Source organism: Syngnathus typhle, linkage group LG12, assembly GCF_033458585.1.
Source record: "Syngnathus typhle isolate RoL2023-S1 ecotype Sweden linkage group LG12, RoL_Styp_1.0, whole genome shotgun sequence".
NCBI classification, from domain to species: Eukaryota; Metazoa; Chordata; class Actinopteri; order Syngnathiformes; family Syngnathidae; genus Syngnathus; species Syngnathus typhle.
In genome coordinates this window covers 4,903,285-4,929,951 of record NC_083749.1, presented here as the reverse complement: position 1 = coordinate 4,929,951, position 26,667 = coordinate 4,903,285, and the positions used below count along the sequence as shown (strand labels likewise).

Sequence of the window (26,667 nt, the reverse complement as noted above, 5' to 3'; positions counted from 1 at the left end):
CGGGGTGGGGGTCTCCTGCTCTCGTCTTTCAGTTGGGACCGGTGGCCTCGACCCCCCCCCCCCCGCCTGCCTGTCTGTTCTACCGACATACATTGACCACAAGCCAGCCCGAGCCGATATTAACGCAGGGTCTGGTAACCAGCAAGTTCCATCACGCCACGGACATGTGACATGAGGGGAAACGGCGCTCAGCTCCATTACACGTGTGGTGTTTCCACACCAAATAACTCATTACACACCAATGGCGCTCTAATTCTTCGGGGATTCTATATATTTGCTTTTTGGCCCGTACGCATCCGACTCGGCACAAGACAGGGCGCAAAACCAGGATTAAAGGTTTAGCTTTGTCAATCAGAGCGAGAACCCGGCGAGATTGAGAGAGCGAGAGCGATAGAACGAGAGAGAACGAGAAAGAGCGAGGAGGCTGATGATTCGGTCGACGCCTCCACGTGGGCGCCGTGTGACTCAGGTGTTGGCGTCTCCCCTATTCACTTCTCAATTATTTTCCACCCGGGGAGAGAAGATAGACCGACTCACCAGAGCGCAAGATACAGTATGGGGGCTGCCTTGAATAACAAAAGAGAATCAGGGATGAGTGGAGATGTGCTTGGGGCTGTTTTTCAAAACTGAAGGTCCATAATAATAATAAAAAATAATAAAAAAAACATTGAATACTAGAAAAGTGCTTAACTCATTCTGATTGTTCACACAATTGCATACAGGGTAAAGGAGGACATGTCTTTTTTTGTTCTCAGAGTTTCTGTAAAGTTCACAATTAAACACTGTTAATGGCTAAAAAAGTTACATAAATGGTTCTATGCTGGCCCAGTAGTCTAAAGCCGTTTTTCTGTTGAATATTGGGTTTGTGGGCAAAATCCACCTGTGTTTATTCTAAAGAGGCGGCCATTTTGCTGAAAATGGAGACCGAAGCGCTCAGGTAACGACCAATCACGGCTTACCTGTTGTTTTGGGTTTGGTGATGTGACGTTCACAAGCTGAGCTGTATAGAACATAATATTGGGAATAAAATGTTGGACTTGATTTTAAAGTATTAAACAGAAATGGTGGTAATCTTTGCATACTTTTAGGACACTCTGCTTTAAAGTCAATTTTTTAGACTAGCTACACACTTTCAAGTTAACGCAAGGAAATCAACAAGCCAAATGACCAGCGGTTTTGGCTGTTTATCTGCAGTCTAAGCATTTTCCCTTTTTTTTTTCTAATATCCATGTGCATATTTAAAAATACATCGCAAATCCCTAATCCTCTTTGCTAGGTAGAATAGCATGTATGGCAGCGGTACAACATTCATTTTCTCTGTCCTCGCCGTTACGCAGGCTGAAATCTGAAATGAGTGCATTTCAAGGCGACACGAAAATGCAGAGCAACAGAAAACCAAATATGACACTTACATCATCCACTCTGCCTTTTTAGAAAAAGACATGTTGCGTGTTTGACACAAGCAGCCGTACGACAACTCAAAAAAAGACGACACACAAGGAAAAAGAAACATAAAAGAAAACGTGCTACGGGTTTCAGGCGACAACCCCCCCCCCCCCCAAAACAAAAGTTACTGCTATTTTTTTTCCCCGCCCCTCAAAGTTAGTCATTTCCATTTAAAATGACATGCCGGCCAGCGACTTCCTGTCAAGAGGATATTAGTGGTTGAGCGCCGGGGGTTGTGGAGGTGTGTGTGTGTGTTCAGGTCAGGCTGCCAAATTAAAGGGGACGAGTGGAGTGTGCACTTACGCTCGCTCACGATGTGCTCTGTCAGCCCCCACCCACTATAATGGCATGAAGAGGGCCACTTAGCGAGTAATCACCCCCCCCCCCCTGGCAGTGTCCTCCACGCCATCCACTCCACCCCCTCCCTTCCAGATTCCTGCTCTGATCTCCAATCATAAATGAAGTGTGGATCAAGAGGACAGTGGTCCGCACACGTACATTCCCCCCTTGGCAGACATCCCATAATGACGGCGCTCTTTGGTGACTAAAGAGGCCACGCAGACCTTTGAATGAAGGATGACTACGTCTAATGTGTTGGTTGGCCTTCGCCGCTTTGAAGGGCCATTTTCTGGTCGCAGGTAGGAAATGAGGCCACCACCCCCCCCCCTACCCCTCACGGTCATTACTCCCCATCTTGACCTGCTGACTGATTGCGACCAGGGCATATTATGCAATTATTTTCATTTTAGAAAAAAGCTAAATGTGCACTGAAGTGTCCTATCATTGCCCTACTCACGCACATTACAGTGGAACCTCTGCACCCTCAGCACACCATTCATCCTGGGCCTGTTTTGCTTTTTCATTGATTTTGTACATGAAAGAGCATTTCATTTAACATTTAATTGAATTTCTTATCGTAATTCATCAATCTAAGTGGCAATAAAGGGAAGATTTTTGTACAACCTGCATGTGTTGCTGCACCGTTTGCAGTCAAAGGCCTACAAAAAAGTACAAAAAAAACTTTCCTTGAAATATTAATTCGGATTGAAAATCTGAAAAGACCCAAAAGTTAATTATCTCTCTCTCCGTAACTTTGTTCTCGGAAACTAAAAACAGCAACAATGATGAACACGTGACCCTTCCGAACAAACATTGACTATTCGGAATCCTGCTCAACGAATTTAAAAAGCAACATATTCCATGGCTTGTGGAATGAGCGCTTGGCGTGCACTACTAGCATAACGTGTATATTACGCAGGGGACACAGGTCAGCTACTCCGCTCTGGCTGTCAAGTACTTGTGGCGCACCGTGCTAATGGACTGCTAATAGAAGTGAATGTTGCTCCCCTGTAGTGGAAAGTGTCACATCGGGGTGATTAATGACACCCGCGACCCCCCCAACGCACACACACACACACACTCGGAGGCCACACTTGTCTATTGCTCCCTAACTTTTTTCGTCAACCTCCTCCTCCTCCTTTCCTTCCTCTTCGTCTCTCTCTGCGCTAATCGGTCTGTTCCATTGACTTCTTTTGTGTTCTCGTCATTCCCCTTCAACATTTCTCAGGAAGGCAATCGACATGAAAGCAATCAAGAATGTCGAGTCCGGCTTTATAAAACACAAACAGAGCAAGAAATGTGGGGGGAAAAAATGGTTCCACCAGTGGGTGCAGTCACATACAACTTAACACCTCATCAGGAGTTACATTCAGGCCGGTGTTTGGAATGAAATATTGCGGTTTTCCAAAGCCGGGACTAAACGAGCTTGAAATTTGACAGATTTCAGACTGGAAAATATAACAAACAGCCATTTGGAGTGACATCATTTGAGCTTGGAGGAGCCAAAGGAGAGTTGAAGTGAAAGTTGCCCTGCTCTTTCGTTCCAGTTGCGGCAAATGAAATGTAGATGGCACATAGTTGATGCTCACTCTTTCCATATGGGATCACGACTCGTCATGGAATCGATAGATGTGAGGCCAATTTAAAGTCCGCCATCAACCACTTTGCCGTATAAAGAAGCCCATCATGGCATCACATGGCATTTTGGAACGTCACGATCTTGCCTAGCAAAAGAACAAACGCCAAAACTAGCATCCTTAAACAGCCGGCACATCTTTTTGCCACTCATAAATACTACATGAAATCAAGAACAGCAGCAAGCTCAGCAGCCTCATTCATTATCACTCGCTACCAGCCGACCCCGAGCGTCGCTGACCCATCGCATCGCTCGCCTCTTTTACTAAGTAGCCTCTCGGTTCACCTGAGCGCCACAACGCGGAATGATAATATCCCCTCAATTACATGCCGTTGCCGACTTTAATTGCGTCACGCTGGAAGCCCGTCGGGGTCGGCCAAGGGCTATCGTGTGAGGTAATTCCTGCGCGCACAATGCGCTCATTGTGCACGCAGGGCCGCGCTTGGTGAGTGACCGCTACGGTTGTAATGTTAGCGCCCCCCGAGGAGCAAGTTGTCAAGCGCCGGGAAAGCCTGCAAGAATCATAATGATAGAAATAACAGTCACTTTTAACGGGGCGGCTCTCGGATCGGTCAAAGCCGGAGCGCTGCGGCGCTGATCGTAAAGTCTTAAAGTGCACTGAGTCACAGACTATATATATTAAAGATCCTTTAACTTTGCCGCCTATAATCAACACCCGGAGGACACGTCGTCAAAAAGGAGCATAAGAACGCCATTGTTGTTTGGGTACCAGCACCCTGAATTTGATTTAATACCTGCTCGACATTGTCATTGCCCTGCAGGCGCGCATTATCAAAATTGACACTGTCAGTGTCAATATATATATATTTTTTTTTTACACAAACTAATAACATTCTGTGTTTTGTTTTCCCTTAACTATGTGTTTTTATCACCTTGAATCACTCAGACTTCATAAATGGAGTGAAATTGGCAATTGTGAGTTTGGTGCCAAAAAAGATCAGAGGAGGGCATTTAAATATTCAAAAAGAAATAGGGAAAAACAGTTTGAGACGATTTGGATGCACGCTCTTATTTTTGTTTGAATGTTTTGTTTTCGGTACTCCATACTGAAAATCGGGACTAGATACTCCCAATCAAGAGGCTAGGATTAGGGTAAAAAAGAAAACGGATCAATAAAATCCATGGAAGAATGCACAGATGTATAAAAAGAAAAAAAAAAAGTACACAAGTTTTTAAGCAGACTGACCAAGACCAAGGGGCGAACACAAAAGTGACAGTGTCACCTAGTGGCCTGGAATGCACAATACCAGCCTGTAAACAAAAAAATGATCGTGCCACTTGTCGCTTTTGCCGCAAATGCTCCTATGATTTCGATCCCAAACACCGTGCTTAAAATTAGAGCCGTAACTGTAGCCTCTTATGAGCGCCGCGGCTAATGAAATCTTAACCAGTGCAAATGTTTTGAGGTATTCACTCTCCAAGCCTCACACGTACACACTCGGGCTTTTTGAGGGGCCCCGCCGGAGACACCTGAAGTACATCTGTTCTTGCACAAAGGCTTTCCAATCAAAATGCTGTCACGCAGCGCCCTGCGAGCTCTCAGGCAGCTTCTATCGTGCCTCAACCTGTCTTCTTTGTCACCAGTTCAGAAGGTTAATGAGAACTCTTATTTCCCAGAACTCACTCACAACTCAGATGGGGCTGCAGTGACGGCCCATACGCGTTAAAATGAGATTAAAGAAACCTCCCACACAAATATAAAACTTGAATGGCTCTCTCAATGGACCGCCGCCAGGGCCCAACAATGCTGATTTAGATTAGAACCACATTGGGCAGGACCTTCTGTTGTCATTAACATCCATCCACTTTTCCCATAGTTAATGGGATATATGTCATATGTTGGAAAATGTTGAAGTCTAAAATAGGATAACAAAAATGAGGGAAAAAGCAGATTATGGAAATCGGCAAGCTGATTAATCGACTAGGTTCGATCACTAACACATCTGCACTGTCACAAGGCACCTAGACTGCCAGAAAATTCCAAAAAAATGAAACTGCTTGGCTACCTGTTAGCATATCTGATAAATTCAAGTCACTTCCTGCTTGGCTATCGTACGTCTGTCGGAAAGGGGCACAAAAAAACGAAATCTGGCCGATTATCGGTATGCGTGTACCCCGCTTAAGCAGCAGGGGTGTCCCGGTGAGTCACTTGGATCGCGCAGTCGTTTTACACTAAAGACGTGAACCTCCAGCGACTTGAAAAACGAGTCCAGCTCATCAGCGCGCTTAAATTAGCCCGTTAATTACACCGAGCTAAGACAATGTTCTCTTGCCGTATCGACCTCTTAATGGCCAGAAGAAGGGCCTTATTCCCATCAAGTCAATGACACGGGGTGGGGATGAGATCTCTGGGGCTCCTGTGGGCGTATTATGTCATTGCACCGTGCCCGTTAAAGAAACCGGACCCGTTATCCATTGCGGCTTTTCCTCTTTTCACTCATTAACTATGCAGGAGTCAGATGGAGGCCTGAAACGACCAGATAAGGTTGCCGGTTGCCAAATGTAAGCGTCTTTGCAAAGCTACAACTTCTGCCCTACCTCCAATAAAAATAAAAAATAAAAATAAAAGTTTGGAGAGGTAAAAAGCCACGTTGCACTTCTCGGCCTTTTCCAGAAAGCTCCTACAAAGTCCTTTCCGGACACAAAGACGCTAGCTAGGCTTGTGACACGCATAGCGAGCGCCCGCACAAACCAGTTCCAACACCTCGTTCCCCATTGTTTGACATCCCATCTGACTTGAGAAGGCAGCAGATTAAAGTAAATGACTCCGGGTGGCTTGCGACGTTATCTCAACGCTTGGCAGACACCGATGAGAGCGAGAGAGGGGGTGAAAAGAAAAAAAAAAAAAAAAAAGACTAAAGACTCGCCTGGAAATGTTCTCACAATAGAAACGTCACCCTTCTTTAGTTGAGAATGAGGAATGTTTCCCGCATCCCCCCCCAATTCCGTTAGAGTTGACGTTTAACAAGCCCTCATAAGTGTTTTTCCTTAAATCAGTGACTAAGAGCGAGACATTTTTTTTTTTTAGTTAAGGTTATAATGTTTCTTTTTGTATAGCATGCAAAAATTATTCAAATGGAACCAATTTGGTGGCACGACTATATGCAAAAATTATTCATGTCTCTGCTTTGTGGTGCTTTTTCCAATTTGTACCTTTTGCAGTGCTTTGTTCAGTTTGATCATTTGTTGTGACGTCCGTGAAATTAAGATTGGTTTCGTTCAGTTTTTGCTATAAATGCTAGAATTCCCCTCATTGTACTATTCACAGCATAAATTCATGCCAATAACAAGTCAACATTTATTCACAGAAAAACGGTGCCCAACTATGTCATCTCGATGATGTCATCGAGATGACGCCCAAAATAAAAACACTTTATCCCGTAATGATAATTACCTGAGAAGTTAACCTGAGCTTGAAGTATTTCACTCACGTCTCCCATGCGGAGTTTACAGCCCAACTTTTCCTCCCAAAAATACAAGTCCCCAAAAAACGTCATGCGAACTTTACCTTGAGCCAGGCTGGTGCGGACCGTGGACAGGAGCAGAAGCGGCAGCAGCACCGGCAGGGTGAGCATCTCCGGCGGGGACCTCCTCGCTCCTCTCCGTGCGTCTCTAGCAGGGTCGTGGCCCATGACGGAGGAGCCAATTTTCCGCTCCCCGGGGCGCTGTTTGCAGGTTTTTTTTTTTGCACAAAAATGATCAATTAAAAACTAAAAAAAACTTAACAGCCCCGAAAAAGTATGATGCCGTTAATTAATCCAAAACCGCTTTGCGGAGCTCCACTAGAGAGGACCAGGTGGCGTTAGAATCTCTGCCCGTCTGCTGCACACTTGAGCAGCTCACTTGTGGATCGACGCCCCGGTTGCGGACGCATGCTCCGATTTAAGTCCTCCACGCCGCTTCCCCCAAATTCCACGTTGCGTGTGTGAGTAAGCTCCGTGTTTGTGTACGTGTGGGTGACTGTGACTGCGTGCGCTCTCCTTCCACTGGCTGTGGACTGAAACAGTCAAGAAAGGAGACGAGAGGTCTCTGCGGCTACCTTTGCTTCTCCAGCCAATCCACAAGCTCGTGGAAAGTGGCGGCGCGTTAACAAAACCTGGCGTGGATGACGCTGACGAGGAGGAACGGACGGAGGGCGAGCCGCGTAATATGGAACGCACGATTGCATCGAACCGAATCGAATCGTCCCACTTTAAATCTGCACCTCTCGGTACGGAAGGATCCCTCAGAGTGTTTTCCCACCACCTGATCCTCAATGCTTTGCCATGTTACGACAGTACGCATGTCCTCCTCCGATCCACATGGACCCTGGTCCTGCCTGTTTTGCATGTTTCCCTGGTGCGACACACCTGATTAAAAAAAAAAAAAAATCAGCTCACCATCGAGCTCTAAAGAAACTTGTGAACGGATTAGATTTTATTTAATCGGGAGTGTTGCTGCTGGGAGACTAATTTGCAAACAGACAGGAGAGCGGCCATTGATGACCGATTTTGGACAACACTCTGTTTGTGCACATTTTGGTGATTGCATTTTTAACGTAAATTGCAGAGGATAAAGAATATATGACAACACTGCGACTAACTGTCGCATTTTGTTGAGTGCGTTTGTAATTTAAGTTGCAGAGGATAAAGAATATATGACAGCCCGAGTAGTGTTGAACTGAAAAACTCAATGTGTTGATGCAACGTTTGTGTCAAACTATCAGTTGCTCACAGGATTACATCGCATTATGCTCGATGCGGCTGTTTGTGTTTCACATTGTGACATTTTTATTTGCTAGGGTGTAAAATGGTTCAATAAAGGCTGAAAAACAACAGATCTCTCCAAATGATCTCCTTTGCTTGTGCAGGTGTACCTCATGAAACATCCCGTTTGTATCTATCTCATTGCACAGAGGAAATTTACTCCTGCGGTTCTGATTCGAGGCTGATTTTCTACGTATGACGGATGTGGAAGCAATACCGCCTCCCGGTGATTAATGTGAAATATGGGCATGACACTATCTTTCGCCAAATGAAATGTGATGACTTTTAAAATATGAATCTAATTCCCGCGGCCCTCCATCACCATTTGCAGGGGGGGGGGGTGTCAGCGGGCAGCTGTCACGGCTTTCAGCTTCTGGCTTCAATGTAAGGACGATGCAGGAAATTACTCCTGTCTGGCACGCTGAGATGAGCGCCGGATCGTTTCACTTTCGGACACTTGCAGTCAAACGCCTTGGCTGTAAGGTGGCGGCGTCAACACAGTGAAAATAGGCCAGGCCCTGCGTGAATGCATCGCTATCATCACATTCCAGATCAGCTCATATGTGCTCGATATGAAAAGCTGAGAAAGGAAAGTGAGGTCGCCGTCATTCTCAAACAATCCCCAATTGGTCTTCGTGTGAAACATCATCTCCGGCCGCTTAAATGCACTTAACCCTGCCGTCGGTGTGTCACAGAGCGGGAATTCGCCGATTGGACTTTATTTTTCCGCTTTGCGATGCCTTGTATAATCTTTTTTTTTTTTCGCTGACTGGAATGGAAAGAAAACAGCAAAAGAGCTCAGCTGCGGTTGTTTCTAGTTCATCCTGTTCAAGGTTCAATATTCTGCACTGAGACTCTATAGCTATTTGTTGCTACCTTGGACACGGTTTACCATTGTCGGCAAGGAGTGTCAAGCCGGTTCCAGCAGATGGCGCTGTGGTGGTGAAGGAAAAAAGAAAAAAACTCGATAAAAAAAATTTGGTTGTCTATATGAGAAAACACACCGAGTGCCTCCAGCTGACCCGTGGGAGCCCCGAAGCAATGTGGTGTCCACAGTAGGCGTTAAAAAGCGCAATATGACGAAAGTGTGAACGCCACCCGGGTTGGTAACACCTTCAGCCCTTTCTCCCAACCGCCCGCCCCCTCGCCACTCCCCGTTACATGTCCACGTCTGGTTTTAGTCTCAAAGGAAACGCGACACTATAATGCATGACGAACCGTACCTTGGGGGGGGCCAACAGAGGCCCCAAAATTTCAAAATATGTACAGTATATAAGCATCATCAGAAAAGTCTTTGGTGTTAACTGATTTGCCTTTTCCTAATGGAGCCATTTAGCTTAGCTTAGAATATCCACTATCTCACTCCAGACAGAGAAAAAAAAAAAAAAAATCACTAAAACTATTAACTGTAATTCAGACTGCATTTACCAGAGCACTTTGCATTATCGGATTCCACCGTCCCGACCTTGCGGAAGTGTGTACAATGACCACGACCTCTTGGCGGCACGTTATGAAACGGTGCTGAAAGATGTGTTCGAAAATTGGCGTGCAAACAAAAACTAGTCGGGCTCTATAGGGAGTTGTTAGCATGAGATTGAAAAAGTAGAAATTGTAGCGCAATGCTAATTTTGGCTAGCTGGTCAGTAAGGCTTTCCATTGAGTGCTAGCCTTAAATCCGCAATATACACCACACAATATACACAAGCCAGTCCAATCTTTATTCCCTGCGAATTGTGGGGATCTGCTCAATTTGTTGTTTTAACTGCAAGGCAGACATCCCATAATGCATTTGGCCACTCAGCAGATGACCATCTCTTGGCCGTCAGGCAATTGCTCAATTAGACAAGGAGACAGACAGTCGGACCGGCCCATAAACAAACAAACAAAATGAAAGATGCTAATGCACGGCCGACGTAATGCAGTTTGTGAGATGGAAAAACTCACACACGCACGGACACGCACACATATGCCTTGGCGCGATTCTAATTTTAAAGATAAACATCGGAGAGTGAAAATGCAGTAGGAAATTAATCATAGCTACGCGTTAAGTCACCTTTAGGAAATTAATCATAGGTATGAATTAAATCACCTTTAGGCTTATGCGTCTTTCTCAGTCCACCAAGTTTACAGTAGGAATACGCGAGTCGCATCAGTTGACCTGAGTCAGACTTACTATAGGTCGCCAATTTTAGAATTTGGGATTTGCTTGGCTAAATGAAAGACATTGTGTTCTAATCCTTTGAGGAAGGCTACTGTATTTGAACAAAAACTGTGCAGCAACACATGTACACAGACAATATAACAGGGATGCATTCTTTATCCTCTGCAAAAACAACAAATACTCCAGAATACTGAGCCACTTACCGTGGTAGGGTGATAGTCTTCTTCTGTTCGCATGACTATTTTATACTGCCACCCAGTGACCAATTTGTGCACACCAGACTGAAGACCTGTACAAAATAATTGCATTAAATCACAATCGCAATACCTAGGGGAGGGGAAAAAAAATGCAATTGGATTTTTCAAAACGATTCATCACATTTCATTTCAGATTCAGGAATTTATAATAGTGAGTTAATTTATTTATTTATTTTTGCAAATCAAATTAGTGATTGAAAACAATTTATGGAGTGATGTTGGCACACAATGCAATGTAAGCAGTATAAAACCAGTTTGAACGACACCGTGTTAAGTTACTCAGCAAACATGTTTTTTTTTTCATGAAAAATAGCAAATTTGGAGGAGCGCCGATTCCGTCCCACCACGATGACATGTGACTAACTCGTCGTCCCCGCCCGCCCACCTCTGGATGGCATGAACGCCCGGCGTAGGTGCGTCACAGAAAAGCTGCTCGCCATCAGCTTTGGGCACACTTTACTGCCGCTCTTGATATCAGTATTAAAAGTGATTTGCAACGCCGTATGTGGCAAGGAATCAAAACTTAATTTAGGCAGATAAAGATGCCATTTGGGAGGGAGATAAAGTGCTGCATCATGGGAGATGTGTTCCCCGGCGTGCTCTCAGCGCCTCGCCCTTACAGCACCCTCAGATTTACTGGCTCCTTTTTTTCTTCCCCCCACTGCTCCATAAAACAGCAAATCTGCTCACCAGGCGACACAGGCAAATGTTAATGGATTCATTTGTCAAGAACCTTCCACTTATTTACAGTCCTCTTCCATTACCGCCGCGACGCCTGCGGGAGGAGAGTGGAGGGGAAAAAGGGGGAGAAAAAAAACTGTGGCCAAAGTCAAAATATCGATTTGCCTGTCCATCAAGGCCGAGACTTCCTGTAAAACACGCGTGCACGCAAACACACACTATAGACAGATTTTTTTAACTTGTTTTATGTCACAGTTTTTACCTCCGAGACAATTGCGCAATCTAATTGTGACATATGTAGGCTATCCCGTTGGATTTAGCATTGTCGCTTTGCTGGAGTTTTTTTTTTTTTTTGGAGGTGGGTCACTATTTGATCTGGTGTATATATTTTTCCAGCACGTGGCAAAATTTGTGAGGTTTCACGCATGTTGAGGCCTCCAGAATGGTTGCAAGAATAATAAACACAGCTGCTACCCGGGCCCCTCCACAACTCAAATGTTAATGAACGTTAAACAAGCGGCCGACATGAGAAGCCCGTCATTTATTCATTATCTTGTTTTAAAGAACCAGGCTCAGCGAGGGTTTAAATATTTCACAGGAAGGAGAGTACATCGAAGTTCTAAAAATTGGAAACGGCTTTCAAAACATGTCGGCAATGCTGGATTATGCTTACCTGAAATGGAGCGAGAGAAGCGACATGAGGCTAAACCTCGTCGTTCGGATGACAATGGCGGAGACCCTCGCCTTATCCTCGAGTCACAGACCGCTAGCTCGTCCCAAAAATTTGGGATCGTCATCAAAACAGTGAGGAAGGTCAATAAGAGGGTGCTTGGGCATTGGCCCTCCGCTGGTGGTGATCACCACATTAGTTTTCCTGAAGACAAAAAAAAAAAAAACATACAAAATATTCATATTAAAATTTAAATATTTAAAAATACACTTATTTAATTATTATTGATTGCTATACTATTCTATGTTATTCTATGCTATGTTATTCAATGCTAAGCTATGCTATTCAATGTTATGCTAAGTTATGCTATGCTAGTAATTGATGGCTCAGAAAAGCAAAACTGATACTTTTCTTGTAATACAGACATGTTTAATGCTTGTGTTTCTTCAAAAATATATGGGAAAAGGACTTTGGGGAAAAAAACAACTGCATATTAAATCACAATCGCAATCTTGAGAGGAGGAACACAGCGCAGCACTATAGGCTATAGAATTACAACGACAAGCAGTCGACGTAAGCTCTTGTTGTGTAGTAATAGTTGCAGCGCTTTATTAATCCTCCACTGGGATTTTCCCTCTCTCTCTCTCCCTTTTGATTTTTTTGTGATTACAGCAACATCAAATGACAGCGGCAAACAGAAACAGGTCACACACGAGCCAAATGCTCATGCTCGTTGCCAGTTTTTCTCCAAAGTATCCTGTGTGGCATGCAGAGACCCCCCCCCCCTTTTAGAAGCATCATATCAAATGTTTGTCACCTCACCGTGGAGTTTAATATGCTCAATGTTGCAGCATTCATTAAGGTGGCTCGGTGATGAACTGCATTGCGTTGTGCAATGGTTGCGTAAAAGGGGCTAATGTAATGTATCAAGCCGCTATGAAATGCTGTAATCACAAGCCTCGGGCAGACTGGTTAAAAGCCCCAAGCTGATGCCTGAGCAGTGCCCAAAAAACATGAGACAGCCACACTCCAAAGGCAATGAAAGCTGAAGGCCACAACACAAGGCTGTCGTGCAGACAATTCCATTTTGTTTCTGTTTGCAACAGAAATTGCACATTGGTTACATGTTATTTTAATGTATGTTTAATTGTTGACTTTAATTGCATTTTGAGTTTATTTTATTCAGTTTATAATATTTTTTAAAACTCTTTCTTTATTAATAATTCATTGTTTTATATTATTTTTGGTTTATCTTATTTTATATTAACCACTCAGTGAGGCGTAAAATATGCAATATAAAACAATAAATTGTGTATGAAATTTTTTAGTTAAGTTTTCATGTTTTCTTATTTTCATTTTCAATTCATTTTCATTGTTTTACTTAAGTTATGTATGTGCTTCATTGACATGTACTTTAATCGAATCGGTTACATTGTATTGTAATTTTATTTCATTTCAAATTCATTGTAAATTAGCCTAAACTGGTTTTATTCCTTCCCATGGAAGTAATAAAACTAAATCCATTTACATTCTCTTCACAGAATGTTTGTGTGAATCTGCACCTGAATCAGCACCATGGACAGCACCACTGCTTTATCAATACGCACAATACCGGTATGACTACAAAGATTTTTCCTGATCCTCATGTCCGATATGTTAACATCAGATGAACGAGGAGGAGAGGGTTTTCAATCTTTTAAAAAAATATAAAAATAAATCATATTACTGACACAGTACTGTATATTGACGGGCGTCAAGCGAGTATGTTAAAGTGATACAAATGCATTCCACACGCTAATCCACTGAGTGCATAATTAGTTATCGGAAAATCCTAATATTGGAATCGACATCTGCCTCAAAAATCCATATCAGTCAAGTGAGTATGAGAGGTGGGCGTCAATGATTAGCGTTTTTTCCCAATTCGATCCAAACCCCTTGCAAATAGCTGAGATTACAATTTAGCCTCCAATAACACGTTTATCACAAATATCACACAGTCAATGCGGTGTATATCTCGACAGGAAGCGTCCTCGGCCACCCTGCTTTCCTTCGGTCCCTGGACCTGACATCCCAGGAGCAGGTTTGGCCCCTCCCAAGTAAACAGACATTTATCACTGGGTGTGAGAGAATCGTCTAAGGGACGCCCGAAAGCTTTTGAATGGGGCCACAGAGCGGCACGGGGGAGTTGGAGATAGATGTTGCGGGGGTTCGCGAGGCCTCTTCTGGGATGCCCTCGGCACCAGCTGACGAGGTCGGCGTATTCACCTTGCTTAAGTGTGTCAAGGACGGAAAAGAGGAGGAGGCGCAACTTTAGCTTGGGGGGGGGGGGGGGGGGAATCGAATGCTGTGCATGCTATGCACTTTCAAATCTCAACTAATTATATAAAGTATCCTCTTGACATGTTTTATATTGCGCGGAGCACAAAAGCCGTGTCGCTCATAAGCCGTCATGTGCTTTTTTTTTTTTTTTTTTTAATTAAAAGTCAACTGCGTGTTTACCAACAATGGTGTTCTTCACGCAGCCAAAATGGTTCATCAAAGAAGAATGGCTTCCTTTCACGGATTCACCGAGTCGCAGTTTGTTAACTTTTATGACGTACGCGTCGCATCGCGGAGCCATTAGGGGTTGCGCTCGTTAAGACCGTATAGCTTAAATGGTTTAAAACGTATTGATGCTTTCAGAGGAGCAAGAAAGGGATCAATGAAGAGACGTCTATCATATTGTGCAATGTAATAATCTGTGAAAATATAACATGCTAAAGGTTCATCTGGAGCACGATCCCTTTATTGTTTAAATAATTAAGGTGTGCATGCCGACCCTCTTTTGTGTTGTGGTTGTGTACGATATAAAGATTGAAATGTCGTTTGCAGCATGAAACGGGCTTTTTGGGTAAAGCCATCCAACAACTGGCGTCTTGGCAAAATGGGAGCGACAACGAGCCAGATGGCTGCCAGAGCATTGTTTGGGTGTTGTTAGGGAAGCAGCAGACTTCCTACTTAAAGTATATCTTTTGTGCATTTTTTTTTTTTGCCTCTTTGTTATAAAGCTCAATCAAGCTGTCAAGCCATGCTGGTCAATCGTGGCTTTATTTATTTATCTATCTATTTATTGAAGGGAGGTTTCTTAGGGAAGAGGGAAAAAAAATGCAACTAGGTAAATTCGGATTAGTGTATTTCAAACAATGACAAGAGGCTTGTATTCCCTTGAACTTGGGGATTCTTTACCAGGCTTGGGCAAAAAGTCCAAATTCCTTCTCGATGAGGTAAAAAAAAAAACGTTTAAGAGCTTTTATGTTTTGTGCGGGAGCATCAAACCGGCCGTTCTTTGTCCAGGTGCGTGTGACATGACACGGCCGGCTTGTGTTTGCGATGACTGCCACTGATGTCCAAGTCAACAGTGATTTATGAAGGCCTGAGGGTGGAAGCTACGCCTTCCTAAAAGCTACTGTAAACACGCTCTAATGGCAGCTCAGGAATCTGTTTGACTTTTTTTTTTTTTTACGTTCCAACCTTGATTTCCCCACACAGGAAAACTCCTCCAGGCTAAAAGATGCATTATTCCATCAAGAAAGGAGAATATGAAACCTCCTCTCCTGGCTTCAAGTCGTCGCGGTCGAACGGGAGGGATCGTGTTCTCCCGTAACCCGAAACCCGAGCTCATCAAAGAAATTCCAATAAGCAGTAAAGACATTTCCCAGCGAGCGTCCTGTGGGGTTCTTGCGGACGAGGGCGGGGTCGCCGCGTGTCAAACTGCAATCTGGTGCCATTACTCGGCACGGGTCAGCGCTAATGTGTCACTCACCCAGCTGCACCGTTTGGGGAGTGCGGGATTTACACGGCGGGGCCAAGTGGCCAATTTGGTTTTAATGTCCATTCAGGCCATGTTGGAAAGGGGAAAAACTGTACCAGAGTGTCAATCGTGCCTTCCAAAAAGGCCGCATGTAAAGTGACTTTCTCAACCATTGCTGCCAAATGTGTGTGTGTAGCCCAAAAAGCGCTAAAAACAATGTACTGTAAGTCCGCTCATGTGCAGCCAGATGCATGGCAAGCATCCTTTTCGGGGAATGACCTGCTTGTCTCATTAAAAAGAAGCTGCTGGAGGGGAACGATATGCAAACCAAGCAGGGGGAAAAAATGAAAGTCGACACGCATCCTCACGCACGCACACACGAGCATGCTCGGAAAGCACTTAAGAATCCTCTAATGCTTCGATAAATAAGCCCGGTCAATGAGTGTTTTCATATTTCCATATTGTGGCATTTCTGCTTTTAACAACAACAGCAGCAGCAGCAGCAGCAGCCACCACATACCAATGATGACAGAAAATTGTGATGATGGCATAAAACTGGATACAGTACACTTTGTTTTGGTGGCGCAGTCAAATTGATCCGATTCTAGTATTTGTGTAATAACACAAGAAGGATGGAATGCGTGCCACAAAGTCAGCAGTGTTTCGGGTAAAGGCCTCCCGGGAATGATTTATTGTTTGAAAACGAATTCCGTTGAACGGCGATTAACTTTCAGTATTTTGACACAAATATTAAAATTCAACTTTGCTTACAACTTCTAATTACGTACAAAGATTGAAAATACCTGGTTTTAGTGTTCTCTTCGGCCAGTTCTGACTGCAGCAGTCATCGATCGTCCTTGTTGGAGAGCAACCAGCGGTGGTGCGTTCAACTCTGGCCTGATGAAGAAAACAAAAGAGCAGCTTTTAATTACATTTTTGGCACCAGATTGCAGCCCTCCAGAGTTTCCCGCCGGACCCCCGCTGCGACGGGCTGTGGTCGGGGGGCACAGACAACACCCAGGGCGTAAAAACAGGGAAGAGGGGGACAAGGGGGTGGATGAGATCCCCGGACCCCTGCTCGGATTCTGCTGCAGGTTACACCAGCTACAATAAGGTTTGGTGGCGTGGGGGCGGGGGCATGATAAAGGCTCCTCTCCCCTTTCGATGAACCTCTTTTTTTGTGTTCATTTTGTAGCATGAAAATGTTATCACTGAAGGGAGGAGATGAGTTAATATCACTCGGTAGCCTACGGTTGTCCTGAAATGCGGAGCGGTTCCTCTCATTTTCTGTATCATAGCACTTCTGTCTGGAAGTGCTGCATTTAATCCCAAAAGGCACCTTCTAAAAAATGCAAAACCGACGGCGCCCGGACGACGTTTACTGACGAGCTAAACATAAAACAACGAGAATTACGTTCTGTGAAATTAAAATCAGCCAAACGAAACTGCTGAAAGACAAGTGATATCAACTTCTTGCGTAATATTGATGGCCACTGGAACGGATTAACGGCATGTCCATTCATTTCAATGGAGAAAGACGATTTGCCATTAAAGTGTTTTGACTTTCAAGTGTGGTCAGGGTAGGAATTCAACTCTTAAGGCCCCACTGTGCATGCTTTCCTTTCCCCTAAATCCTTCCAGACAAACCTCCCTTGTTTCGTTGCAAAAAACAGCAGGAACGAAGACCTAGCTTCAGTTCCCACACCCCGTCCTGTTGCCATCTTGTTGCTACAATGCAAACAGCGTGCGTCTCAGTTTCATTGACATTAGCGCAACACTTAAGTGCAGTAACCTAATCTTCCCCACCACCCCCCGGCTTGCTTTCCCTTCTGAAACAGAAGGGTCTCAACCTTCGCCAGTGGGCTGGGAGGGAAGAAGGGCGTTACCGGAGCATTTTACAGCATTATATAGCGCAGTACCCACAGGCCTCAGGGTCACATAGATAAGGTTCTCTTCCAACCCCCAACACAGGGGTGGCGAATTCAAAACCGCACTTATTATCGGCCAAAATGCTTTCTTAAGTTTAATTATAGGTTTGTGTCAGAGGAGGAAGGCCGTTAAGCCCCGTTGAGTCTTGGTGCGCTGATGCGTGGCATGTGGAAAGACAAAATAACAAATGCGCTGTATTCTTCTTCTCTCGTTACAGTCGACGTGGCAGAAGTTAGCCACCCGCTATGCCACGTCGCATTTTGGAGAAGAAAAGAAAATTCACAGTCCCTTTTTGTGTAATATCCTGGTCTATCTCCCAGTTAGTGCTTTGCTGTCTATGCAATGCCTCAATAAAAAATGTTGACGCATCAGGTAGTTGGCAAACGAGCATATTATCGTTTTGATGATGTCTTTCACGCAGCTACTGTACATGGTTTGTTGTCGAAAAAGTGCTGTAAACGCAAGTGTGCCGATCCTGATTTGTGTGTTGTGCGCATACAGTGTGTTTATCCTTCCGCCAGGCACAAGCATTCTCCCTCATTGTGCTCTAAGTAGCCCACTGGGGAGGAAGACGAGGGAGATTAGCCATGTTTCCTGTAGCTTTGATGTTAAGTCCTCGGGGGTTAGCGATGTTACCGTCGCCTTCATCGTAGCGTATTACATCCCGGCGTGCGGAGGCGGGAGACTCCAGTCGCTTGACTTGAATCGAGTCGAACTTAAGTCGATAATTTTAGGGATCGGAGCTAGCTCGGGTTAAACTTATTTGCCGACCAAATTTCATTTCAATCGACGTAAATTGCAGTTTATTTTTATTTTGTAATTGTATCGTTGCCATGAACTCCAAGTTTGCTGCATTTCCTTTCCCCGTCTTTCTTTTATGACAGCATTGCTTCCTTTCTGAGTGAGTCCATATTGATGCGAGTGGATCGGAGCAGATGGCGCATTGTGCGTTCTTGCTTCTTGGCAGTCCGACCCGACAGGATATTGAGATGAGAGAGGAGCAGCTTGCTTTATTTATTCTCAAATTTGTGCTGCCCGTATTTGTCGCCTGGTGTATTAGACCGGATGACGAGACGGATTATGTCGTGGAGCTAATTGGTCAACGAGAGGTAGAAATCATTTAATCACGAGGTTCATCTGATTTCATTAAATAAATGTTTTTTTTAACCCATTTAACTGAGACAGATGCAGGGATTGGTTCTCAATCGATCTATGTCAATAATAATTAATGGTGACCACCACCACCAAGCGTTCACAATTTCTTACAGTATGAATGCTGATTTTTACACAAATATCAGTATGCAATCCAAAATGAGGTAGAAATACACAATAAATGAACTCCAAAAGGCACGACATCAACAAAATATAGACTGTGTGGAAATACAGTAGTACTCCCTCTTTCAAATTTAATCCACCTCAAACTAAATGTACCGCCATCAAGTGGTCAATAGTGGAATTACACTGGATGTAAAAGCGTTAGAAAATGTATACTAAATAAATGCTTTGCCTGCCAGCAGCATTTTATGGAGATGTTCAAGCTATTCTGAACACGCACCTTTCCAGAAATATTAACCACAAAACGCTTTGAAGCCGAAATGAGTGAAAGTTACTTAGACGAGTCGCATTTAGGTCAAAGTGTCTGCTGCATTAGCGGAAGGACAAGCGGTAGTTTGGGGACTTTTCTTGTATGAGGGGCTAAACGCGGCATTAATCACCGTAATGTTGCTCCAGTCAGCCCGTCGCTGCTTCTCTGCATAATATCCTAAAGTGAACAGCACGTCGGCATGCTAATTTATGGACTGCCGGCAGGGCTGCGTTGAAAGAGGGGAAACACCTCATCAGTCCCAAATGTGCCAGAATGGGTTTGAAGGGGAAACACTGAAAATGAATGGCACCGCAAGCTAAAGACAGTAAACAAGTTGCCCTGGCTGTTGACTGAAATTTTAGGCCATTTCTCATCGGTGTTTGTCTCACAGTTGAATTTATGTGGCTGCAAAACACAGACTGAAAATGGAAAACTGAGAACCAAATGAAAGCTAACTGATGAGACAACGAGCAACTGGACAAGACACGACTGGCTGAGGGAGCCCATTGGTCAACACACGGAACCGGGCTGATGCGAACATGTGGAATTTTTATTTTATTTGATTGTTTTATTATATTATATTATATTATATTATATTATATTATATTATATTATATTATATTATATTATATTATATTATATTATATTATATTATATTATATTATATTATATTATATTATATTATATTATATTATATTATATTATATATTTTATTCAAGAAGAACCCGCTTGTCTTTTTGCTATCCTTCAGATCAGCTGAACCAGCAACAAGAGCAGCAAGCGGCACCTCCCCTCAACGCGATGACAATCATCGTCCCGACCCACGTGCGGCGCCGCGCTCCATCTTCAAGCCACAAACTGACGAGGACGAAGTAGATTTAAAGAGGACGGACTTGGAATATTCCCGAGGAAATTGACAGTGGAGGCAAAATAATGACAATCTGATGGAGTCTTATCCTTCTTCACATCAGTGCCGGGGAACTTTATCGTACTTTCACACGCATTCAGATTGGTTAAGGTATGATGAAACGGTTTTGTGAAGGTGACATTGCAGAAAGCATCAACGCCAGCCGCTAGAGGAAATGAGGACAAAGTTGCGATGTTTTAACTCACTCGGATTTTTATTAGGGATGGGATAGTATTTCTTATATGGGACCGTTTTTTTTTTCTCCCCACTTTAAAACAGTTCCCAGGTGTTTTAATCTCTCAAGTTTTTCCAAATTCTTTTTTTGTGTGCAAATCTTTCCAGCGATAAGATGGTTATGAATAACTTTTGTGTTTTCAACTAACCTGTTGGAATTTTGACCCAAAAGGGGTGTCTAGACTTTTTCAAATCCATAATAAAAGACTACTTCAAAATAATCAATTATTGACAATTAATACTACACAGATAACATTATTTGAGGACTAGCCAAACAAGCTCACGGCAGCGATTTGTGACGAAACTTTTGCTCTAGCGAGTCCTTGTCTGATCTGTGATGTGTAAAGCATGATGCCGTTTAACTGTGGCGCTGTCAAAAAAAGTCGATATAATATGATATAAGGCCAGAAGACCGCGCCACAAATCATGTCGCGTTCAAGGACGCGTCGGCTCCGGAGGCAGTCCATCACCAGCGCGGCGACTTTTCCACGCGCAACTATTTGGAATAATTTACCCGGGCTGAGTGTACAGTGTATGAATCCATGCAAAGTGCTTAACAGACGTCCGATGATGCATTGCATCGCGCTGCCCACCAAAGCTCTATAAAATCATTTACCGCACTGTAAATCTCTTTAATAGATGAAAAAGTGGGTGAGGGAGGGGGCGGGAAAAAAAAAAAGAAAATCAATGCTAAAAACAAATACAAATTGACGACACACACACAGTGTACTCACTTTAGTTATGCGCGGATATAATTATACATTAACATAAAAGCTTTAAAAGCTTCAGCCCACTTTGTAACTTTAGAAAAGATAAATTTGATAATAAATTGTGATGTAAATTTCACATTTTTTTTCCTTGTTTTTTGGAATTAAGCTAATAAGTTATCAAGTACGTCTCGCATAAAACATAATGCACTGGTAAAATATGTTGGTGTAAATACTCGACGTTGCAGTTCCGGGCTGCCGGGATAAAACTTGCACGACGACTATAGATGTGGCTGGAGGAGAGCAAATACACTTTTGTCCAAAATTGTTCTGGCTGTTGCATGTGTACAGTAAACTATGAAAAGAATTTATGTCACGTCCTGGTGAACTTTTCAAGCACTTTCATCCACTCGGAAGGCTTCGTTCCTCTCGTTGCATTCCAAGGAGCGCTGGACCTTTGGATGGCTCCACAAACCTCATCCGGGAGCGCAACCAAGACAGCGGCGGGGTCAAAATCCCCCTAATCGGATTTTTTCCTTTTTTTATTTTTTTTGGTGGCCAATTGTTATAATAAAGCCGCATCCCTCCCGACCGGGCCAATTTTACAGCACGCCAGCTTCATCTGTGCGAGCTCAGCGTCTAATGCTTCATCGTTATCAGGACTTTTTGAGCCCAATGTGGCGGAGAACCTCAGAGATGTCGCAGTGTGAGGTCCGCGCTAAGCTAATGCGGCTTAGCAGGAGACTGCAGATAGCGCATGGCTGGTCATTTCAGAAACAACAACTATGCGCTTCCGTGTTTACTTGGGGAAGATAAAGTGTAATTACGAGTGAGAAAAAAAACAAGATGCGCGATGAGATGACATTTCTCTGAAGTGTGCAAAGAAGATAAAAACTTAATAGGTTTCACTTTGAGAAACTTTGCAATTTGGCTTTAAGCTTCTACTTCTTGGGCTTTAATCGTCACGGTGGGTTCAAATCAAGCAGCGGTTTTCAATTGAATTGAGTACAATTTCCTACAAAATGACAAACGTGACCTGACTTAACGTGGAATCATTCTTCCTAAAAAGGCTTCAAGCTAATAGTTGAAGTTTACTGTCCAACAAAACATAAAACGAAGATACATTGTGTATTTAAATACAATCAAACACTAGCGCACTAGCTTCATGCTAACATATAATGGGTAACACCATTGACATGCTGATGTTGAGCATAGAAAGTCACGATTTTAGAATCCTTCACGCAACGGATATTTGAACACAAATTGAGACTAACACTACCAGATCGACGCAATAATCGGAAATATTCGTGGGCATATATTCTTTATCCTCTTTATGCAAAAATCTGGATGATTCCAACAGGTTAGACAGATGTTTTGGGACATGTGGGTGGTGAACGCTTGAACTCCTCTTGTAAGACTTAGAACAAGATTTTTTGGGGGAGTGGGTCTATGTAACATCACAGCAAGGGAAGTGCAGCAGAAGGCGCAGAACACAGTACATGAACAAGGAGGAGCACCTCATTATTTGGCTCTCGAGCTTATTAACACCTGCGAGCATGCCCCAAAAAAAAGAAAAAAAATCTCCAGACAGTTTTCGCAGGTTCTGCGTGGAGAGAAGCCGTAAATAACTCTGTGTGAAATCATTAGCGTCGTTAAATTTTAGGTGCTGTCCCTCAAAAGGAGCTATCGGGTCGACTCTCTCGCCGACGGGAAAAGGTCAGAAGGGAGCTGCTTTGAGAGAGATAAGGCGATTTGTCAGCCCAAAACAATCGGAATGTAACTTCTAAGTAATCATCTGTCTGCCCGTCGGATTATCAAGAGACCGGTGGGTTGATTTGATGACTCTTGCTGGCCATACAAATAATAATGTGGATTTTGATTTCAGTGGGGTAGTGGTTAGCCCATCTGGCTCGTACAGTTCTGAAGTTTTGGGTTTGAATCTCTCATTAGGTGGACCAAAGACATTACGATTGAATCAATCTGAGTCTTTCTTACTGATATTTCTATTACAACGGCTGGCATAAAATATTGTACATGGAAGGACTACTAAAACTATTGATCATCGATCAAATCATAGAAGCACAGAGTCAACCGACTCTGTTTACACATTCGAGACACCGAAGCATATTGGACGCATTTGTCACTCGCTTGTGGGCATTCGAGAGTGTTGTTACCATGGAAACCGAAGCAGTTATGGCCCATATTTTGCACACAGTACCTGAGAGTGGATGCATGGTTAGAAAATAACTTTGAAGGGATTTTGTACTTATTTTAGATGAAATTACATAGTTAGATTAAATTGGGTAGCTAGATTAGATTTGATTGTTGATTAAATCAAATTAAGTTGATAGGTGTTAGAGAGTTAGAAAGGTTGAGAGCGATAGAGATAGCCGGACAAAAATATATTTATTTACCGATTCTTCAAGCTGTCCTTCTTTGGCCATTCCGGTCCTGGAGCTCAGAACCCTCGTGTTTGACGCACCCCCTGGGCAAATGAAAAAACAAACAAACAAAACTCAGTCGCTCATATGCACAAAATATTAATAGCATCTTCCTGGTCTGTGAAAATAGACGAGCGGCTGCCAATTTTGCTTTTCTGTCCATGTTCAACTGCTCCACAACAGCATAGCATGAAAGAGACAAAGATTATCTCGGACCGTGTTGCCAAAATGTTGTGTAATGTGGTTAAAAATGTGAAGCCACGCCGCTTGGCAAGAGAAAATGGCAGCTAAGATAAATACAAGTGCTCAGGGGATTTTGCAAAAAGAGAATAATGGTGACCATCACTACCGGCCAAAAATACTGAGCGGTTAATTCATCTCTTAGCAGTCCGGTTGTCGGCCAAATCGTCCATTTTCGGTAGTGGGAACTAACAAAGTAAAAATATTTGATAGCTGTATTCAAGTTGATAGGTATTCTGTATCTTATTTGAGTATTTTCTGAAAATCACAATACAACACAGATATATTTTTTATCCTCTGGGAAGAACAATTTCAATGCGACTTATTGAAGAGTTGTGACCTACGGACTTCACTTGTGTAATAAAACATTCCTTCAGAAACACATTCCAACGAACGGTTGAGCTGGCATTTGCTCTAAAGGCATTTCTTAATGTGTTCTACTGATTGATCGGTCGGGTTGTTAAAGGGTTTTAATGATTAGCATGTCCCCTTTGATTGCAAGCAAATCCACATCTCAGGTCTAAGGCTCGGGGGTGTCCTTTTTGTCATTGGTGACTGACCTCTACCTTCCCCTCTGGCACAGGGTCAATAATTCACAGAACCACACCGGTGTCCCTCGTGAGCCTCCCAACAACCGGAGAGGGAAAAAAATGAGTCCATTACCATGGCGGTGCCAGTTGATGGATTTCATGCTGGCTACAAAAATGCAGGTAAAAGGAAAAACAAAAACCCTCAAGGTGACCTTCACAGCAAAGGCATCTTTAGCAGACTCCCATGGGAAAGTATCAAAGGAGGGTTGTCAGATTTGTTTGCTTTTTGTTGGATAATCCGTTATACTCAAAACAGCGTCGTATGATGATCCTGGATCAGCGGCCAAGTCAAGTTGAGTTTCTTTATATAGCCCTTAATCAGAAATGTCATTAAAACAGTTCAATCAAGTGCTACCTGCATTACATCACTTGCCGCCAAACCACTTTCCGATCTTCAAAGACTCAACAATTTACGCTGAATTTATTTTCGGCCTATAGAGATGAGAGCAGTCCAATCTCGGGTTGTACAAGGCCCCCACAGCTCATTCCCAGCGCCCGCCAGTGAGGCGGCATCTGCAGCGCTGAAGGCAAGCATGGCAGCCCGGCAGGATAGCACCAGCCCAAGCTGTTAGGCCTGCTGTCCCGTAATCCGCTCCAGAGGGGCGGCGCAGTTAAAAGACCCCATGGAAGCCACACTCCGGGTCAAAGGATACGATCAATACACGAGCTCGGAACATGTGCTCGGTCACAGCCGTTGGCTGCACGATAAATTGTTGTTTTTGTTGCGTGGTAACACAATGCAAAACGGGATGTCCTAAAAGTAGTACTTTGACAAAAAAACTAAAAGTACAGCTATCCCTTTGGTCATATATACTCAAATACCTGAAAAAGTATAAATGTTTTGATGCCCGGTTGCGGACAGCCAGATATGTCCTGCTGAGTTTTCTTTGAGGCATCCTTTTGTCTTTGTGCGACGAAGCGTATTCGCCAGGTCGCCGTTGCCAGGAGACCGGCAAAGCTGCCCGCGTGCGCTTGAGGGACAGGTGAGAGGCGTCGCCAGGACAGGCGGCTTTATCGGGAGGAGGCCTCACTCACCTCGCCGGAACGGTACAACTGCCATTTGTCTCGATTTCGCAGCGGCCGGCCGGCGTCAGCTGCGCTCAGCAGGCGGACGCACTCGAGTGTGCAGCTCCAGTCTGCCGCTTCCTCGGCGCCGCCCGCTCCCGGGAAACGCCAGCCGGCGAGCCGAGCCGGGCCAGCGCGAGTCGGTCACCCTGCGCTCGCTTTTGTTCAAAAAACTAAGCCTCGTTTGCTTGCTTGATTTGGACGCAGCCAACTTTTAAACTTGCCAAATAATTTTACCATCCTAACTGAATATTTAGGTTTATGATTTAATTTAAATCATTATTTTTAATAGTTTATTATATATTCAAAAAAATATTTGTTTTTATATTTTATTTGAGTTATTTATTATTTTTCCGTTTCAAGAGACGTGTGACGCAATCGCAAAACAAACACAGGAGGTTAAGAAACACAACTGTGAAACGTTTATAGCATGCGTGGTATTTTTACAACGTCTTTTATAGCCCATCTGTTGAAAGTACTTCAATTTACTGATATGTATAAATATCTTTAACATGCCATTAAATGTGAGTACGTAGTTTATAAACATGAATTTTTATTGACTTGTGGTTACATTAAATCAAACCAAAAAAATGGCAGAAACGTACATTTTAGCCAACCTGTCATGCACCAAAGGCACATACACCATTTTATTAATCACTGCCCCCCCCCCCCACAAAAAAAAATCGTTCTCTTCTAATCTTGGAATAACTAATGAGGGCTAATTTAAGCACGTGTCTTATGATTCATGAACACATCCATTAATGACATGATAAGCACTCATAATATCCTTGTCTGTGTTTGTCATTAATCATAAAAATCAAGGTCATTTCATGTGCTACCATTCTGACAATGTCAACAATAGTAAAAATGCACAAATGAAGGAATGTCAAAATGAAAATGATTTCTAACGACCTATGAACTTTTTTTATTTTAGAACACCCGCCAAGATTGTACTTGATCAACGCAAGATTCATATTAATTTCTCTTGACTTGCATTCTACATTAGGCCACTGAAGTGTCTCTAATGAACTTTGATGTTACGACATTTAAACAGACAGGCCCATTACAGCCTTTCAGAACTTATAAAGGTTCTTCTCAGATATATAAATGTCAGCAAACCTTGTCTGAGCTTTTCTCCGAAGCCGTGGCTAAAAGGATCCCCGCTGATATTTAAGCGAAGAGGATCAACGGCAAGAAAGCGGAACCCGACCGGAAAGACAAAT

General features: G+C 43.5%; 1 protein-coding gene across 3 annotated transcripts in view; it reads right to left on the bottom strand.

Moving 5' to 3' along the window:
* The window catches only part of unc5cb (unc-5 netrin receptor Cb), a 111,552-nt gene that overhangs the window by 69,732 nt on the left and 15,153 nt on the right, over nt 1–26,667 (bottom strand). For 2 of the 3 annotated variants that reach the window (XM_061294028.1, XM_061294029.1), the window contains exons 5-9: nt 23,523–23,593; nt 16,550–16,643; nt 11,960–12,160; nt 10,552–10,637; nt 6,951–7,107 (exon numbers count right to left, since the gene is read on the bottom strand). In XM_061294028.1, coding sequence (XP_061150012.1) covers nt 6,951–7,107; nt 10,552–10,637; nt 11,960–12,083 — 367 coding nt within the window. In that variant the 5' untranslated portion in view covers nt 12,084–12,160; nt 16,550–16,643; nt 23,523–23,593. Of the gene's footprint in view, nt 1–6,950; nt 7,792–10,551; nt 10,638–11,959; nt 12,161–16,549; nt 16,644–23,522; nt 23,594–26,667 lie in introns of those variants that run through there. The other variant, XM_061294030.1, reaches the window with a different exon arrangement.